The 21,637-nt window shown below is 35.7% G+C and overlaps 1 protein-coding gene across 2 annotated transcripts in view; it reads right to left on the bottom strand.

Moving 5' to 3' along the window:
- Positions 1–19,680, bottom strand: part of LOC145686301 (ankyrin repeat domain-containing protein 13C) — a 234,923-nt gene extending 215,243 nt beyond the window's left edge. The window contains exon 1 of one of the 2 annotated variants that reach the window (XM_081759446.1): positions 19,362–19,680. In XM_081759446.1, coding sequence (XP_081615572.1) covers positions 19,362–19,473 — 112 coding nt within the window. In that variant the 5' untranslated portion in view covers positions 19,474–19,680. The remainder of the gene's footprint in view (positions 1–19,361) is intronic. The other variant, XM_081759447.1, reaches the window with a different exon arrangement.
- Positions 19,681–21,637: the final 1,957 nt, after the last annotated feature.

The raw sequence follows: 21,637 nt of genomic DNA, 5'->3' as shown, positions 1-21,637 counted from the left end.
TGTGCGTGGGTTTTCTCGGGGTTCTCCCGCTTCCTCCTCTTTCTTCTTTCCACCATTTCATTCATCACTCGCCATCACCGTCTCCTTTAGCCGAACTGGCATAATAGTGGGACGTAAAACTCAAAAGATTTCAGTTTTTCATTTTTGCAACCATGAAACAGTTTGTTACGTGATTCGGTGTCGTGAACATGGCCCTAGTTTTCTCTGGAAGCATGAAAATTCTTATCACTGGTAACATGACATTGTAGTGCACTAATTACAGTGTTTTTGTGGACAACAATGGAAAAGACTTATTACAGTAAGGACTGTATTAAATTTGTTGATTATGCTAAAAGGCATAAGAGGATTGTGTACAGAAAGAATTCTCGACAAAAATTTCATCTTGCGGTAAAATTTATAGATTACGTACAGCGTGTCTGCTCAAACGTACTATTAGTGGAGGATGATTATTTGTGCCCTGTACGCAATGCGATTTGAAAGGCAGTATGAAATATTTTGAGAGATCAATCCTTCGCCGTAGTGTAGGTTTCACCGATAACGGCCGTTTTAGTCGCGACACATTCACGCTTAGTACGATAACTGTCTGGTTAAAGGTTTCCAAATCTACATTTAGAGGAACAAATTCTTTATCTTGCTGGTGCTAGTTTCATCTTTACACTTTCTTCCGTGGTCATCAATATCACACACACATTCTTCACGATAAATATTTAAAGCCTACGTTTGGGCAGACACGCTGTACGCAATCCATATATTTACCGATTTTTCTCGAGAATTCTTCCTGTACAGAATTCTCTTATGCCTTTTAGCATAATCAACACATTTAATGCGGTTCTTACTGTAATAGGACTTCTCTATTGTCATTCACACAAACACTGTAATTAGTGCACTACAATGTCATATTACCAGTGAAAACAATTTTCATGCTTCCAGAGAACATTAGGACGATGCCCACGACACCAAATCACTTATGAACTGTTTCGTGGTTGCAGCAGAACTTCTTGAACACGTTACAACTTGCCGAGCAGAGATCACTTCGCTTCCTGTACAAGTTCGAATTTGATGTGTAGAGTTGCGAGAGGTTCTGCACTAATAAAAAGAACAAATTTTCTTCTTCTTCTTATTATTATTACTTACACAGATGTAGTTTTTATTCGACATTTTGGTTTTACTAATGATGGAAAACATCAAGTGAAATTCACACTCAAAGTTGCAAACTATTAATAACGCATGGGATAAAACCTTTTAATGAAATACATGTAAGTTTTCAAAACTGTGGTGATGTGGGAAAAACTGCTTCATGTGATGTTTACAATTATTAATGAATACCAAATACCAAATAAAAACTATGTAGTGTAATTTGCAAACAAATAAAGGTTTTACCAAATTGGTAACACTGCCAACCGAACTGCATCGCCCTTACTCACGTAAAAATCATCATATTGATATAAATCACGTTTATGAACTTCATAACTTTAACGCATAGTTTCTAATTTAACGTGAATTATTACATGCTTTCTTTTCCATTGTCGCGAGCCGATTTTGGTCCCGAGTTGGAAACCCTGTAACTTGAAAACTAAGCGGAATTCGAGTCATGTTTATGGGAACTTTTCTAGTTGATTTCATGTCAGGATTCAACTCTCAAAATTTTCATATTGCTTTTCAAATTGCTTTGTATACAGGACCTAAATGTCCATAGGAAATATTTACAGTCCAAGTACAAAAGTCGACATTTTAGTAATTAACTGTGAACGTTAGAGGGTGCAGCCGCATGAACGGTTAACGGATATTAAATACTTAGGTACTTCTCCAATAGCTGCAAAAATTTCAGATTTTTTTAAAGGTAGGATTTTTGAGAAAATGGCGGCCAAACATGGTGTCTTAATGAAATTTTCTGTTTTTCATTATACTATATCGTAGGATGTAATAATCAGAAACGTAAGTTCTTTACATTTTCAAGAGACTTTATAGAGTAAATTTCGATGCTAGAAGCAGATGGTTGATATTGCTCGAGAGGACAGAAATAAAAGTATTTGAAGTTAGCAAAATTTTCACCAAAGTTGGCCACACTGCGAGTGAATTACGCGATTCTTATTGGACCAACAGACGAATTTTGTCCCTCTACCGAAACATACTGCTTTATATTATTCCTACTAATGAGATTATGTTACTAAGTACACTCGTTTCCCTAAAATAAAACTCAATTTGGCATGTTTTTCAGTCTTTCGAGCAATCCGAAGACGGCCGGCATTTTGGAAGGCTGTGTATCGATGGAGAAATTTTTTTCAGCAAAAAGAAAAAATATGGGTCTAATAATTTTGTATGTAGTTTCCAATTTAAAAAAATAAACTAAATCTGAGAGCCGTGTGAACCATCCTGGACGATTTGAAACAGAATCACTCGAATTCACACAAAGAAGCGATAGAAAACATTTTTCGGAAAGCGGGTAACTAGGTCTTACCAACCGACAGAAATGCTTGAAAACAGAATTTTAAAATTCGAACCGGAAGTGCTTGGAAAAAATAGCGAACTTAGACCTTTTAGCTAAACTGACGTTCATTTGTTAATTTATGTACAAAAAGATACGCATGTGCAAACCAAACCATAACAAAATCAGGGTGGTTTGATTTAAATCAAAGTGATTTAAATCACATGATTTTTTTAAAAAAAAATCAATGATTTAAATCAAATTTATTTTCCTTCATACTGAAATTAAATACAGTACTTTTGACCATTCTGAAACTCTAATCCAATTTAAATCCGTGTAGTGGTAATGCCTAGAGTTGAACGGTATTCACCAGGCATATGCTGATGATGTAAATTTAATAGGGGATGATAGGAGAACAATAGAAAGAAATGCAGAGATCTTATTAAACGCTTGCTGGGACATGAGTTTAAATGTAAATGCAGAGGAAACTAAATACATGGAAATGCGTCGGGACCGTAATACAGAGGAAAATTATATTCACGAAGAAATTAAATGTCGACTAAAAGCAGGGAATTCGTGTTACTATTCGGTTCAAAATCTCTTGTTGTCGCGAATTCTGTCGAGGAATTTGAAGCTTAAAATATATAAATCAATAATCATGCCTGTTGTTCTGTATGGTTGCGAATCATGGTCGCTTACACTGAGGGAAGAACATAGATTGAAAGTATTTGAGAACAAGATCCTGAGACGAATATTCGGACCAAAGAGGAACGGGAATGGGGAATGGCGGAAACTTCATAACGAGGAACTACATAATTTATACGGTTTACCCAACATTGTTAGGGTCGTCAAGTCTAGGAGGCTTAGGTGGGCAGGTCATGTAGCTAGAATGGAAGAAAGTAGAAACGCTTTCAAAGGCTTGACTGGAAGACCCATCAGAAAACTACCATTAGGAAGACCCAGGCGCAGATGGGAGGACAATATTAAGATGGATCTCGCAGAGATTGGAATACAAAGTAGAAACTGGATGCAGTTAGCTAAGGATAGAAGTCAATGGAGAGCTTTTGTGAACGCAGCATTGAACGTCTGGGTTCCATAGGCCATAGAGTTAGTTAGTTAGTTAGTTAGTTAGTAGCGGTAGTGATGACAGTTAATAGGATAATCACGTAGTGATGAAAGTTAGTTTATGATTCAAGTAATATACATACTGACAGTGAGCTATTAAGATAAGATTACTGTATTTGTGGGAATGGCATATTACTGATCATTAAATAATGTGACGAATTATAATTACTAATCGTGTTTGTTTGCTTATAAGTAGATAGCTATCAAACGATACCATATAAAGAATATAAACTTAACATTTAGCCAACCTCGCCATTGCTGTCCTTAGTTCGTAGCTCATATTTATTTAAGATTAAAATTCCTGGGCCAAGAATTTCAAGAATTTTTATAATGTAGAATTCATTCTTAATGACAATGCTGAATTTAGAATTCAATATTCACAATTTTCAGTTCAGAATTGTACATACCGTACTTGGTAATATATACAAGAGGCTACTTTTCTTTTATCATAACTGCAAAATTATTAATAACAACATTGATTTTTTTTAAAAAAAAAAAAGAAATGCCATTCTTGATTAGAAACTAAAAGCTATTCGTTTATGGCAGTGTACATACTGTGCTATACTTCTTTCTACTAACTACTAAACCATCTTACATTTGTTGTATTATGTTGGTCATACTCAGTGTAGATAACTTGATATCATTTATTTATATATGTATAACATATATAAAACATACATATATCGGGTGTCCTAAAAATGGCGCCCACGGACCACAGAGCATTATTCTACAAGTCAAAATAAAGCAACCTTTAGAGCCCTCGTCTGGAGACACAAATTGCACTATGTTTCAACGTCTCAAATAAATAACCATAGATTAGATCTACCAGTCTATCAAAAGTTATATCGATTCTTTCTAGATGACAGTTAAAGTCAATAGACGTTGACATTAGCACCACTTATTACCTTAACAATCGATGTAACTGTTTGATGGATTTGTAGAGCAATGCTAATGGTTCCAACTTATTATTCAATGTTGCCACATAGTGAAATTTTGATTTCCTATAGCGGCCGAAGGAGGCCCCGGAGAGCATTTTATCATATAACATTTTTGTTTTATTTGACCTGTAGAATAGCACTCTGTGGTCCGTGGGCGCCATTTTAGAACACCCGATATATATATATATATATATATATATATATATATATATATATATATATATATATATATATATTAGGGTAGGCCGAATTTCAACTTTTTTCGAAAATAGGTTCGGCGAAGTGGTTAAAGGCTGTATTTTAATGGGCAAAGTGTGCCAGATTTTTTTCAGAATTTTTAGTCAACGCCTTCATGTGCCGCATTGAGGTTCTATGGAATTCAGCTTTAGGGGCAGCTTGAACTATACCTAATTCACCTTCCCAAAGCTCACTTAATTTTTCGCAGTGAAGTTCTTCGCTTAAATTGGCCAAATTTCAACGCTTAAGGCAAGAAGGTTGCATTTTTTATTTTTATGTACAAAAAAAAAATAGATTTATTTTTGTTTAGGCTAAGAGCAGAGTTTATTTACTTATGTATTTATTTATCTTTTCCTCTAATGCAATTCATTATCAACATTCTCGATCATTTATTCTTTGTCCAAAATAGCCCAGAACTCACCACGAGGAGGAGGTGACTGCACTTCCGAGTTCCACCCACTTTTAGTTCCGCTCTCCTGCCTTGTCTAATTTTCTGCCATGGCCTTACTTGCTTGCGTCCTCACTTACTTGCTTTACTTTTCTAGATGGCATAGTCTTTTTCTTGATCCGAGTGTTGGCAGAAATCAAAGCACAGCGTAAGAATCCGTTGTGACTTACCGGCCCACACACAGATTGAGAAGCTTGCGTCACCAAACGCACCATTCGCTCTACTGTTTGGGTATGGCATGGAAACGCAGTTATTTCTTCTCCGGGTAGTTTTACTAATCGCTAGTACAGCTATTCAAGATGCAAGAGACATTTAAACGGACCGCACAAACCTTGTTATTGGTAAAAATAAGATTAGGAGGGAAAAGAGTAAATTCAGCGCAGCTGTTCAAGAAAGTAACGACATAGCCGGAAAATCTGTTAGAAGAGTCTTCTTTGATGGAAGAAAAGACCAGACCCTAACGCAAGCGAATAAATGAAAACATTGGTATCGACGGCAGATCGAAGAAGAACACTTAACATTAATGGATGAACCAGGTTCAATATATTTGGGCAAAGTCATGCCGAAGTCTGGTAGTGGAGAGGACATCGCCGCGTCTGTGTACCAATTTCTGGATGAAAACGGAACTCACCTGACAACGGTGGTAGCAGCTGGCTATGACGGTACACCAACACGGGAAGCTTTAAAGGGGCTCTACAGTTTGAAAAAGAAAGAAAAAAAAACTAAATCGAGAACTTCAATTTACCGTTTGCCTTCTTCACGGAAATGAACTACCGCTTCGTTACTTAATAAGACATCTCGACAGGGGAGCATTGGGTCCAAAAACACTTTCGGGATCCATCCAAAGAAAGCTCGACAAGTGCGAGGAAGCGCCCTTGGTAAAATACCAAGCAATAAATCTTGACTGATTGGATGAATTCGCAAAAGTTGAAGACCTGAGTGCGGACCAATAATATTTACTAGCAATCTGCAGAGCAATTCACTCAGGATACTGTTCTTCAAACTTGGCGAAGAAGAAACCCGGTCCAGTGGTCCACTCACGTTGGCTCAGCAACTCATGTCGCATTCTTCGTTTGTACATTACCACAGCGAAACCTTGCGAGGCATTCATGTGTTTTGTACAATACATCGTCATGGTGTACCCCCGGGTATGGTTTGTCATGTAGCAAACGACATCATGCTGTGAAGGACCGCGGCATTTATGGAATTTGGGACAGCTAGCCCAATTTCTACCCACGGAACCTAAGCAGATAGTATTCTCTGTGTGTGGGGGGGGTGTGTGTGTTTGTTTGTTTATACTGATATGTAACAAAATGAAATTAAATATTTACCTATACAATACACCTAACGATTATTTCTCTTCTATAGGTAAATACAAGTGCGTACAAGAAATACGAACACATCACATTATATAACACGACACTGATTAACATTATATAAAAAGATGCTGATATTCATTATGATATAGTAAAAATAAGTATGTAAAATTTATTCACTTTATAAACAAAAATTTTATAAAGGCAACATACTCACTGTGTAGTGCAATGCAAATTTTTCTACACGAGCACATTTAAATTCTTTTACTGATTAAGTTGCTTAAAAATAAAAACTAACTCAGAAGATTTTTAAGTGCCTAAACAATTTCGTATCTTAGATTGTACAAAACCAAAAGAAGAAAATATTCTTTCAATTCCTGCAGATGAAGCAGAAGCTGTAAACAACTGCGTAATTGGCTTCATAACACTACTGTCAAGTACACTTCCATGTGATTTCCACCATTCAATAGTTGTTACAGCTTGTAGAACTTCATCTGTGAACATCACACTAGAGAAGGGAGGAGACTTTGTTTGAAATTTAATTACCGTGGGTAGCAGGGAAGTACCACCATAAGATTCTGCAAATTTCAAAGCTAAATCGTTTTCTTCGGCAGTTAATTTGAATTTTCGCTGTTTCGGATCGACAAGGTAGGCCAAGAAATGGGAAGGCGTTAATGCTTGCTTATATCTGTTTTCATATTTATTTTCCATTTCTTCGTCTTGGAGTGCGTCTTTTCACTCTTCATGAAGACACTTCCATATTCCTACAGCGTCAGATATTGTTGTTTCATTTCTTTGAATTCTGTCCAATGCAACAGAGATCGGCTTAAGGGCGTTGGCACTCTACTCAGAATTACTAAAGAACGCAATTTATCGAAATGATCTGAGTATATAACATTATAGCAATATATTTAATACTAGTAATGATAAATTTTATGTTGATATAATCAATATGCGCTTATATAATTAATTAAAATTTGTTCCAATTTAGTGCAATAATTAATAAAAATTTCGTTCCAAAACTTGAATATGTTATTCCCTGATTATTATTGATTAGAATGAAATGGTATTCTAAGAGGGGAACTGAGGATCAAATCTAAGCAAAAATTTTAGTACCTCATCTTTCAAATTAGGAAAACGAAACTTACTATATAAGCTTCTCAAGAAAAACCCATTCCCGTTTCAAGGGGCCAGGGGAACATTTTTTATAATTTCTTTCTTAGTTCAAAGGGATGTTGTCTGTTGTTTGCGATCGCATCATGGGTAAACGGTTGAATTGTTTGAACTGAAATTTTGGACAAACATGAGCTGGGTTATCATATTACTTTGATTCAGGGCACATTCTAGGGGAGTTAAAGGGAGTTCAAAATGTATACAAAATCTAGTATGCCACATGCTCGCCAGGTTAGGAAGATAAAACTTGGTATATAAACTCCTCATTAAAAATAAGTGGACACGTGTTCCAACGTTCTTGAAAATTTTCATGAGGAGAAGAGGGATTTTCTCTGATTCCTTTCTTCACATTGAAAGAGATGCTGTTTGTTGTTTGTGATCACAGCACGTGGTTGGAAAATTTGAAATGAATTTTGAACATAGTTATTGCCTACGTTGAGCTGAGTTTTTATCGTTACTTTGGTTAAAGGGCACATCCTAAGCAGAAGGAATTCAAAATTTCAGCCAAAAATACAGTATCTTATGAGCCCGTCACATTAGGAAATTCGGTATATAAATTCCTCATTAAATATAAGGGCCACACCTCTCTCCGTTTCTGAAAATGTCCGTTCTAAGCAGGGATGGTTGGTGTAAACCAGCTTTTTAAAAAAAAAAAATGTTTAAACCAAAAAATGAAAAATGTTCGTCAAAGTGTAAGTGTTCGTAAAATCGTGATGAACACACATTTGTGGTTTATCACGTTTCACTCACGTATATTATTCGCATTATATTCAGACCCATGCATTCAAAGAGACTATACTACAAAGCAACTTTTTTATGGGTTTATGAATGTTTCTTTTGTGAGTTTTTTATAGTTTGCTATTGTTGTTATGCAATTGCAATCAAAGGAAAATTCTGAATATTGTTTCGTTTTAATAATGTTTACTGTTGATAAAATACATCGAAATGCCGTTCTTTTTTTTCGGAGGGGGGGGGGGGTATACAAACCACACGAGAGGCATTTATTGAAATCAGAAGTATCTTTGGTATCTATTTATCTATAAATTGGTCAGAGCCAAAGTGGACTCAATTAATTAGTACCTTTACTAACTTTTCTTACTGATATGCAAATAAGTCGTTGTATTTCTTTAACTTGGACTAAATTAGTTCTTCTGTAGTCTGCAGTATTTTGAAATTGTCCATATGTAACTCTGTATAAATTAACAAGTAGGCCTACGTAAAGATCAGTACAACATATTTTTTTATCAGGAGTCCTTCCTGCCTTCCTGAGTGAGTCGGTAGACGTATCGAATTTGTGGCTAATTAGTCCCGGTTTCGAGTTCAAATGTATAACACCAAGGCGAAACAAACTTATTTCTGTCCATATGTGATACAAATACATAGGGCAAATTATTTACACTTAAAAAAAAAAAAAAAAAAAAACCTGGTTTAAACCCAAAAAACCGGGTTTTTTGGATTTTTTTCAATAAAAACCATGGTTTTTGCCAACCCTGGTTCTAGGGGAAGGAGAACATTTATTAAATTTCTTTCTTCACATCTGAATTGCCGTTGCCATTCGTTTGTGATCGCGTCACGAGGGAACGGCTGAATAGTTTGATTCCAATGCTATATTGTATAGAATTACCCACCTCTTTGTCACTCTACAAAACTGTCTAATTCGTTTTTACTAGAAATAGGAATATGAACGAGTGTCAATGGTGCAAAGTATTTCACTAAACGCGTATAGAGGTTTACGGATTCCTTTTATGACTTCATTATTATCAACTTCAATGTCTCATATAATTATGCACCGGGGCTAAGGGACACAGTGATTATGAGATAGACGATAATGGTGACATGACGAAAGCGGAATATACGGGAGAACCTCGACCAAACCCAAGCACAAGGTGTTTGTCTACCATAAAGTTCACTTGACTAGAGCTGGTATCGAACCAGGAACCCACCACAAGTGAGCCACTGCGGCTCAACAAGAAAATTCAATAGTTCCACGTGTACAATAGTATATGAATTTTTAAATTGTTGTAAGTAGGAATGTTGGAAAATCAGTGTAGAAATGGTGCGTAAATTACAAGATTGTGACACATCCTGTTTGAGTTTTATCGAATTATATAATAATAGGGAGAATCAGTTGTTGAAATTGTGTGAAAGGCATAGTCTACTAAACAAGCGAACAGTTCATCGTAAGCGTGGGAAAGAATTGAAACTACAGAAAAGAATACGAACACGTAACCAAACCTAATCGAATCTAACTTAATTTAGTACATTTTGGTACTCGTCTGGATAGAATAGAATAGAATATTTTTATTGTCGTTAAACAACATTTGTTGCAATAGACAACGTCAAGTGAGTATACAAAATATATATACATTGAATATATAGGTACATAACTAGTCACTTTTTATTTTTTAATTCTTTCTCAAATTCTAAAACGCTGTACACAGCTGTTTCAATGAGCCAAGATTTACAGTGTTTCTCAAAGTTTCTATTACACATACCACGAATTTCTGTAGGTAGAAGAATATACATCTTCATCGCAGTGTATTTATAACTCTTTTGTGTTTTACTTAACCTGAAATATGGTGTATCGAGGTCGTCTCCGTATCTTGTGTTATAGCAATGAATTTTATTTCGGGTACTGATATTTTCCAAGTTTTCTTTAATATACATGAGACAGCTATAGATATACATTGAGGGCACTGTCATGATTTGCACCTCTTTAAAGAAAGGTCTGCAAGAGTCATTATCACGTAGTCCCTTTAACACTCTTTTTCCCTTTTTTTTTGCCTTAAACACAAACAAAACTATTTGCTGAGCAAAACAATATATTCACATAAAAAACTGTAACACGTATGTAGTTTTTTATGTGAATATATTGTTTTGCTCAGCAAATAGTTCTGTTTGTGTTTAAGTATATACAAAGCAAAGCTTCTACTTATGGAAAATATTACTTTTTTTGCCATTTAAAAACGGTTTGAGCACCAGTTGAATTACCCCATAATAATATATCGTAGAGCAATAGAGAATGAAAGAAAGCATAATAGGCTGACAGAAGTATTTTTTCACTAACAACAGTTTTTAGTTTACGTAATAAATATATAACTCTAGATAGTCTTCTATATAGATTTTCAGCATGTATGTTCCAGTTTAACTTTGGATCCAAGTGGATTCCTAACAATTTTACAGAATGACACTCATTCAAATCATGTATGTTGTTATTAAGATGAAAATACAAAACATCCGTCTTTGATTCATTTAATAGCAGCCTATTACAAGTTAGCCATACTGAACACGCTTCTAACATTTGTGTGTTTTTAGTTTGAATATTTTTAAAATTTTTATCCATGGTTAAGACAGTTGTATCATCAGCATACAAAACACTGTTAAAAGGAAGAAAACTTGGAAAATCATTAACGTAAACTAGAAAAAGAAATGGCCCCAGGACACTTTCCTGTGGTACACCAGTTGTTACGTGCAAAAATTCTGAAACTGAATTACCAACGCGAACAGCCTGTTTTCTGTTACTGAGATAAGATTTAATCAGAGACAGTTCTTTTTCTCTAACCCCATAATAATGCAATTTTGAAAGGAGTATATCATGTGACACTGTATCGAAAGCTTTAGTTAAATCTAATAGTGTTACACAACGTTCATATTATTTTCAAAACAGTCTAATACTTGTGATTATCAACAGCTTTAACTGTGAAACGACCTTTTCTAAATCCAAATTGCGAGGAATGAAAAAGCTTATTCTCTTCAAAGAAGGTTTATAGTTGATCTTTGATGCATTGTTCAAAAACTTTCGAAACTATCGGTACTAAAGAGATTGGACGATAGGTTTTAACCTCATTTTTATCATCCTTTTTATGTACTGGTACAGTTATAGTATATTTTAGGCAATCTGGAAAAATTCCCTCAAAGAGCATCCAATTTAGTAGGTAAACCTAGGGTTCTATTATTAAGTCAATATCTTTTTTCAATATGTTATTCGAAAGTCCATACCAGTCTTCGCTATTGGATACTTTCAATTTATTGACAACTGAGTAAACAGTTCCGGCATTTACGAAGTTCCACTGAAAGTGAGTCCTAATTTTATTTTTATATTGGCATATTGTATATCATCCAAAGCTGGCCCATTCCATCTCCATTTAGGCAGGTGGGGGGGGGGGGGGGGGCAGGTGACCATCTCCGATTTTTTTGAAAAAAGTATATTTGGTAGTCCTGTTGGAGATATGAAACCTGCAAAGAGGATTTTCCCAGAAAAGATTTTGTCTTCGAGTTATGGGCTAACGAAATTCGTACGAAAATCACTAATTGTATTACAAAAGTGAATGAGCATAATCTTGAAAGACACGTAGTTCAGTAACTACTAGTGATAATTGGATGATTCTTTTTTTATTTAAAAGTGCTCAGATTACATTTGAGGTTCTGATATAAAAAGCATGAATTACAGTCCAACAAGAGTATTTTGTAAACACCGGAAAACTTAGTAAAACAGTAAAATGCAAGAATTTTGACATTTATTTTCCGTATGAAAGAATGAGAGAATAACCGTATTATTGTGACACAATATAATACTCCTTCTGGATCCCTATAGATCGTTTCGTTTCCCATCTATGATGGCACATGGGAGAGAAAACGTGAGTGAAAGTATGATAAAATGTCATTTTCGCTTGAAATTTGGGCGGATTTTCTCCAAAAGGCCATTCTTAAAAAATCTGAAAATCTGCCCGAACGATCTTTCATTGTTCCCTATGTGAATCATGCAAACAGAAATGGAGATATTTGTGTATTAAATTTTTGGTAAATTTTTAAAATATTGTGTTGCACAGGGGCCGGGTATGTAACCACGCATAGCAATGGCGCCTGTAATGTATGCAACCATGATACTGGAGTAGTTGCATAGTATTGCGCAACATGTACCTAGGTATGATGCAAGTGTTTTGCAGTACATCAAACGCTCTGGAATAGCACCCATTTGGCATTTAGACTGCATTGGAGATACACTGCATTGTATGAAGTGTTGTATGTCAACGATATTACCCATTGCGCATGTCAATGCATCGTCTTGTTCGTGTTTCACAATAGATATACTATCTAATGTATATTAAAGTTAGTTAGCATTGCAAATATGTCTTCACAATATAGCACCAAGAGAGTTAAGTGCAGTGATTATCTAAAAAGACACAAGAAAGTAATATACAAAAGTAACACGAAAAGTTTTACTGTTGTTGGTGATCTTGCAGAGTCATTACAAAATTATTTCCGATCACAAGTACAAGTAAACAGTGCTGATAACTTGTGCATAAACTGTTTTATTTAATACAAGGCTCAGATCGAGAAACCAGCTGCTTCGGTTGAACCAAATAGTGCGATCACTATTACAGATCAAATGACTGCAGATGACGATTCACTGACTTCAGATCCAATCTACGTTCCAAGTAGTGCAGTGATTGGTACTTTAAATAGTAGCATAAGTGCACTTGATACGCAAGTGTCACCCGTGAGAAAACCATGGCAAGTGAAGGAAGAAAGAAGAGTCACGTACGTAAAACGAAAATCAGAAGAACTAGAAAACGTGTTTTCGACGGCAGTGTCTGGAAAATTACAAGATGCTTTTGGTGTGAGTGTACCATGTTCCTCAGGAAGTTCGTCCGAGAGTTGCAATAATTGTGAAATGTGGTTTTCCAACATCACTTGTGCAATAGAGAAATCACCCTATCGTGAAAGAGTACGACTTCTCGGTATCGTGTCTGAAACCTTCAGTAAACGCATGATCGTCGAACGCATCCCATCTGCGACAATCTAATAAGTCACGCAAAGTGAAAAAAGAAAAGGGTATGTGGGCAACGCCAGATCCGTACCAAGGACACCCTTTACCGACCGCTTACCTCGAGACTGCATTGTCATATTACGTAGATGATAGTAAAGATTGTTCTAGACAAAGTTCGAATCAAAAAGATGTTGTTTCTGTATATGAAAACGGTGAAAAAGTAAAAAGAGTTAAACGTTTTATGACCCGCTCCATTAAAGAAGCCTTCAGATTGATGAATGAAGGTAATCCCGATATAAAGATATCTATTTCTAAATTTTACTCTTTACGTCCCAAGTGGGTTAAATGTCAGCCGGTGAAACAAACATGCACATGCATTTATTGTACCAATATAAATCTCAGATGTACATCCCTGAGCAATCTCACTGAACGAAATATAGTAGATACAGATCTGTACTCTTTGTGTCTCTGTAGCGATCCTACCGAAAAGTGTTGGTTGCAAGAATGTGAGAATTGCCCAGGACCAAATGCAATTTCGGAACATAGTTTAGAGATACAAGATAGTGATGAAATCACGTATGCACTATGGGATAGCGGAGATCTTGTGAAAGAAACTGGAAACCTAAACAGATTTTTAAAGCATGTAAAGTGCTGGATTTCAAAAGGAATAACTCATAGCTATATTAGAAAAATCCAGCGAGAATGCATAGCGGAAATAAAAAGATCTACACTTCTTGAAACATTCTTGGTATTGCATTTCGATTTTGCCGAGAACTGGTCTGTTATTTTGCCAGATGAAATCCAAAGTTATCATTGGCACAAATCACAGATTTCTATATTTACGTGTGTAGTGTACTTCAATGGCAACACAAAAAGTTATGCGGGAGTGAGCAATGACTTGCAACATGATAGTGCTCATGCACTTTGCAATCAAACTGATACATCAAGATGTTAATGAAATCACCGACTCATACAATGAATTGCTCATAATTTATATTTCAGATGGAGCGGCTTCTCATTTTAAAAACAGGCTCCAGCTGTATGAGCTTGAAAAACATTTCCAAGACGATTCAATCAAGAGAAGATGGATCTTCTCGGCAATGGGACACGGAAAAAGTACATGTGACGGTATAGGTGGGCTCTGCAAACATTACGCAACAACGTTTATTGAAATGACCCGGTAAGAGCTATAAGGGATGCAGAATCGTTTGTCAACACCGTTTCGGAACTTATCAAAGGCACAAGGCTCTTATTATTAAGTGCACGTACTATTCAAGACTTCAGAAATCAAAAATCACAAGAGTGGGCCAATGTTAAACCTGTGATTGGTATTCAGTCTAGTCATTTTTGGCGGGTCGATAATACAGGCACATTCATGGCAAGAAGCACGAAACATGTACTTGAAAAAATACAAGTAGCTAACAGTTCCAAAAGAATATATTATACTCTGAATGACCTTCAAATTGGAGATTTTGTTGCTTGCGTCTATGATAAGCAGTGGTGGGTGGGTCAAGTAGTTTCACTCTCACAGGAATTTCGCGATATTACAGTGTCTTTTATGATTCCTCATGGACCTGCAACTTCCTTTAAATGGCCAGCTGAAAACGATGAGTGTAACATTAATTTGAAAGATGTCCTTCTAAAACTCACTCCGCAGTCTCCTACTTGTGCATCAGCACGCTCTCACAAATTCCTTTCCAAAGAAGTGATGCTGGTACAAGACCTCTTTGATTCAACATGACTTACAGAGAGAGAAGCCAGTATGTAATAATTAACTATGCTATTGATTAATTTTTCATGTTATATATACATACCACAAAGTTGTTTAAATCGACCACTTTTTGGAACATGTTAAATTCCATATATATATTCTAGTGTACATTTATATAAGAATATTGCATCATTGCACGTTTCGATTTACTTCTTCAAACGATGAAAATTAAAAAAGAAAAAGAACTACCACGCCAAGCATGGTTGCATAATACCCGACCCCTGTGCAACAATATTTTTAAAATTTGCGAAAAATTTAATACACAAGTATCTCCATTTCTTTTTGCATGATTTACATAGGGAACAATGAAAGATCGTTCAGGCAGATTTTCAGATTTTTTAATAGCCATTTGGAGAAAGTCAGTCCTAATTTCATGCGAAAATGACGTTTTATTATATTTCACTCACGTTTTCTCACCCATGTGCCATCGTAGATGGGAAACGAAATGATCTATAGGGATCCCAGAAGGAGTATTATATTGTGTCACAATAATACGGTTCTTTTTTTAATCCTTCATACGGAAAATAAATGTCAAAATTCTTGCATTTTACTTTTTTTACTCAGTTTTCCGGTGTTTACAAAATACTCTTGTTGGACTGTAATTCGAGTTTTTTTTATATCAGAACGACAAATGTAATCTGAGCACTTCTAAATAAAAAAGATTCATCCAATTATCACAAGTAGTTACTGAATTACGTGTCTTTCAAGATTTTGCTCATCCACTTTCTTATTAAAAATAGTGATTTTCGTCCGAATTTCATTAGCCCATAACTCGAAGACAAAATTTTTTCTGGGAGAAACCTCTTTGCAGGTTTCATATCTCCAACAGGGTTACCAAATATATTTTTTTCAAAAAAATCAGAGATAGTCACCTAGTCAATTTTGCATATACCTGCCTGAATTGAGATGGAACGGGCCAGCTATGCAACACATAAGCCATGCATTTTATGACATGTAAAGTGTTTCCCCATTATCCTTGTTTATACAATAAACAACGTCGCCGATACGCCTGCACCCTATGGACGCACCACCTCGCAAACGCTCGGAACCCCTGCTGCGCTCCTGCGCTGATACACTTAGATAGCAATCGTACTTCTTAGTGGTCACCTAGCACAAGTTGGTTCGTGTCTTATGCTCTAGTTTTTATGCCATAAGCCCGCAACCTAGTATTTTGAGGGAGAAACTTTTTATTATTTTCGTGTGGTCCGTTGATACAGCAGTAATGCCCTGCCACATTATGCACAATTGCCTTTGTAGTTAATATCACATCAATACGAGAATTAATCTACTTCTGAAGTTTACTTTGTTTCTCTGTATGATCCATCACCCAACATAGATTACTTTCAAGAAGATATCTCGTTTTATTTTTTTCTCCGTAAATTTTCATATTTCGGGTACGGAATCTGTGGCAATTAACCTCCTTTTTGTATCACAGAGTATGCCAAACAATGTCCCTGTGAAGATATCTATATGGTACAAAATTTCAGCGTTTCTTGTCTATTAGCATACAAGTTACGGTAATAGTATACATGAGAACCACCTGATCTGCGTTTCTTCTGTGTTCTATTACCACTTCCACATTAAATACCATAAATTTTCTACGTAGTGCAATAGTAAGAGGTATCCATGTGCACAAGACATGCGATATCCGTTAAATTTCCCTCCCCCCCCCACACACACACATAGTCATAGATAAAGTACAAGGGCACTACACATGCAGATATAAAGTATAGGTACGTTCTTTTTTATTTTCGTATCAGTCGATAAGTAAATAAAAGTCGCTTTGTTACCCCCTTTGTAAGTTCGTATACTCAATGAATAATCCCTAAAAGTATGAGCGTCCTGCTCCTTCGGCAACTGATGCAGCTTCATGTAAACTATATCCCAAGTTACAAGGGCATAATGGTCCACCCCGTGGTGTATATACGGGTCATTCCATGTCAAATCACCTAGAGCACCGTGCTTCAATGTCTCAGATTCTGTTCAATTTTTTTTTCATACATAAATACCAATGAAATTATGCTAAATTATTTTTTTCCTATTTTTAGGATGAGAAATGGGCCGGGGAGAAATTTTTGAAAAATGTGAATTTTGCTTCAATTTCACTCTTTGGCACTCGGCATCAAAGAACAAAAGTAACCATTAATTCCTTATTTTTGAAGCTATTGGACTCATCCAGTTGTGGAACGAAAGCTTAATTTTTGCTCTTTCAGTAGATTTTTTGGCAAGTCTTTACTTTGACTCCAACTGTGACTTTAATCGGTTCTTATAGGTTCAGTCACTTCCTGGAACTGTTTGTGCGTGAGTCACTTGTTGGAACTGTTCGTGCCTTTGGTGTGACGTCTTAGTTCATATTTTTCCCACTAGGTGTCTGTGTAGTCATATGGTAGTTTGTTAGTGTGATGTCACGTGTTCTGTGTGCATGTATGTGTGTGCTGCTGTTTGTGGCATGCGGGAAGCGCGTAAAATTGCATTGGTTGAATTGAGTTAGAGAAAACCTATCATGGTTGTAGTCTAAAGCTGAAGATATTTTCGACGTATGGTAAAAGTGGACGTTTATTGGCTTTTCTTGTTTGTAATAATAGCAAGTGTGCTCGGTTTAATAAAACGACGTGTGTGCGGAAAGGAACATTTTTCAGTAATGTTGAATATTGCGCATGTGTTCTTGGTATCTTATTTTTTCGTGTGTGGAATCAGCAGTTATGAGTTCATTATTCATGAGTGTTCTCCTATGGCGAAATAGTGAGCGTTTTCTTTTTTTAATTCATATTTTTATTCTTGATTTGTTTTGCATTTGAGTATTAGGGAAAGTATTTGGTTTGCTGCTGCTTGTCCTATTGTCTTGAGATGTAATTTTTTTTTCTTTGTCATGCACTGATTTATGATTAGAGACGTGTTTTTTTTTTAATTTTTCCCTTCTTATCTTAGCTTTATAGTAGTGGTGTGATTATTTATTATTATTAATTTGGATGTTTTTATGGTACTTGAGCGGGGGGTTTGGGGGGCGGTAGCCCCCCATTTTGATCTCAAAATTTATAGTCACCGCTTCACCTGAATTGATGTTTAGTAACATTGTGGCCCTTGTACTTATAGTATAATTCTTAACATCGTATAGTAACATTGTGTCCCTTGTACTTATAGTATAATTCTTAACATCGTACATTACTTTCACTGTGTTAGTAATTGTAATCGATTCATCTGATCCGGTTCCGGGAGCAGTTTAGGAATGATTCCTAAACTGCTCCGGGAACCGGATCAGATGAATCTGTTGAAGTCATTGTTTGAGTCAAAGTAAAAATTTGCCGATTTTTTTTCTTTTTGTACTTTTGCAATTACTATTTTTTATGTACGGAAATATATAGTTTCCATGAGCTTCGCAATGCCCTAATTCGGTTAATGAGCATTCGTGCTTCTGAGTACAGGTTGGTTTGTTTTTTGGACTAGTTTTTGACTGCTACACATGCGAGGATGAATCGAAAAAGAATTGTAACTTTTCAACAATTACTCCAGGTGGCCCCATTAAATTTTTTCTATGTCAAGCGAGACATTTTCATGTCGTCCAGTCCCATTTTAGGGGACAAGAAGAAGGATATTAGTGAAAGAATTATAATGTTTCAACAATTCTTTCTAGTGATGCGCCAAAAGTAAAAGATATTTCTCTATGCAAGTAGTCATCCACATAAACACATATCACTAGTACAAACACAAATTGAAGAAGTGCAAGATTATATTACGGGATAATTTTGCAATTAGAAATTTGTGAATTTTTGTGCATAAGAAAAGTTAACCATATAGGTAATACTTCACAATTCGAAGTACAGCTTACGTTGTAATTCTTTTCAAAATAAAAACAACAAAATTCCCTTTTAAATCCATTCAAATTTCGAACAATCCCAGTTAGCGTACCTTCTTATTAACGGAACTACGATGTTTAACAGTCACACAGTGTAAAAATAAAACAGAAAAAATAGGTTTCGCAAATGGTCTAATGAATTATCGTTTCTTTAAAATTTTCTTATAAAGTTTAGAATTCAAGTTACTACTATTACCGATTCGTAACTACCTGTCGATCGCAGGTTATAACATAATTACTGTTTTTTCTATCTATAAACTAAACCAACAACTTTTCATTACAACACTAACCGCCTGTCTACTAACCATGTTTATCTTTCTTTGAAACATCATGCGTCCGCAATAAAGCTGACAACTTTCTAACATCACCCCTGAAAACACACTCATGTACTGGATACGTATCATCCTCCTCCGCCATTTTTCATTTTGACTAATGTAGTTAAAGATGCAACATTTTCATTTACATGATATAAAGAATTCCTTCCAAATGTATAAAATAACTTCTCTCGACATTAAAAAAAAATCCTTTCTCAAAATATACAATTACATATACACTTCTTTGGAGTAAAGGCTTGCAATTGACTCTAATTACTTCTGCAGTTAGAAGTATGATTCCTTAGGACCATTTTCCCAAACGGTTTGCGTCAACACAACATATTTGGGCCGATATCGTGTCTGGTAATGTTTGCCTTCCTGACTCCTCCCCAATCCAGGGCCCAAGCCATGATAATTTCATTGAGAACCTACTAAAAATATTATTTTTCTAATATTATAATTATATATATATATATATATATATATATATATATATATATATATATATATTGGATGTTGTAAAAATAAGGCTCACGGACAGCAGAGCGCTAATCTCCATGACAAAATAAAGTGAAAATTCTATATAACGAAATACCCTCTTTGGCCTGTTTAACCCTTTTAAGTTATGGCTTTTTTGAGGTATTTTCTAGACTTTCACTCAATCATCTATTACGTCAAGATTATTTATCATAGGATCATGGTTCATAACTCGTTTTGTTTCTAGTAAAACAGTGTTTCCAGCTGCGTATGAACAATTTCCCTAAAGTGTACCAAATGCGGGAAATTTCTACTCAAGGTGAGAAGAAGGGATTTTCTGTTTTAAAAATCCTTTTTATCGCGAATATCTTCTCTTTGGTATAGGCAGTGGCGTATTTAGGGGGGTGGCTTCCGGGCTTAAGCCCCCCCCGAAATCTTACTTAGTATAGTAAAATAAATGAAATATCTTGCAAAATTTTAACATTTCCAGGCAAAGCCCCTCCCGAAAGTTAGGAAAGCCCCTCCCTAAACAAAATCGTAAATACGCCACTGGGTATAGGGTACGATCATGCGAATGCTACTTAAAAAAAAAAAAAAAGACTTTGCTTTATGGTGAAGAGAATGAGATACAAAGAGTGGCCCTGGGATGAATAGTTTCGATGCTACAGCCGATTTACATATTTTCCCTTGATAATACCTTTTTAGTAAATTTCTATACTATCGTCATCATCATCAAGACTGTTCATTGTGGGAACATGAATTGTACCTCGTTTTCTTTGTCATGAACCAGTCTTTCAAAACGGTACCACTCGCATGTCTCTAGCAAGTACCATAGTGGAGAAAATTCGCGAAAAAGGTAAATTTTTGTCAAAATATCCCTTTTTCTCTATTTTGGGCCCCTCTGGCCGGCCCTGTGTCAAACATACTACATACTATGTGTAATAACTGTACGAAATTTCAATGTTATATCTTGAAAAATAAGGGAGGAAAAGAATATTGCCAAATGTGCAAACAGTATCAACTTTCCCCTACGTGAGTAATGGATAACCCATTTTTATATAAAAATTTCCTGACTCATCCCTAATTATCGTAGAGACATGATTGATACACCCTTTTGTTTGGCCAAAACCAGTCTTTTAAACGGTACCACTCGCATGTCTCTAGCATGTACCATAGTGGAGAAAATTCGCGAAAAAGGGAAATTTTTGTCAAAAAATCCAGTTTTCCCTGATTTTGGGTCCCTCTGGCCGGCCCCATGCTAGAGACATTCGAGTGGTACCGTTTGAAAGACTGGTTCATGACGAAGAAAAGGAGGTACGTATCATGTCTTTAGAATAAATAGTGATAATAATGTAGATACTTTACTAATGTAATTGACTAAAAATGTGTAAAAAATAAATAAATAAAAAAAGAAATCGAGATTTGTTTGACACACGTCTGTTGACTTTAGCAACATAGGTCATACCTCATTTTCTTGAGCGTAAGGCAGCCTTTCAAATGGTACCACTCAAATTTCGCTATCGTGTACCTGTGAAGAGAAAAGTGGGGGAAAGGGATTGTTTCTTTAAAAAATCCCTTTTTTCATTTTGGACGAGAGTTTCCCGTTTCTGGTACACGATAGTTAAATTTGAGTGGTACATTTCGAAAACTTGTCTCATAACGAAACCAACGAGATACAAACCATGATTCTAGGGTAAATAGTAATGTGTCAGGGATTTTTTGAAAAAAACTACTCAAATATACCCTTTTTTAAAACCCATAGTCCATCTTTGTGACTTCACAGCCCCCAG

This window comes from Thermobia domestica, chromosome 5, assembly GCF_964235325.1.
Source record: "Thermobia domestica chromosome 5, izTheDome1.hap1.1, whole genome shotgun sequence".
In the NCBI taxonomy this organism is placed as follows: Eukaryota; Metazoa; Arthropoda; class Insecta; order Zygentoma; family Lepismatidae; genus Thermobia; species Thermobia domestica.
This window is presented reverse-complemented; position numbering and strand designations above follow the sequence as displayed.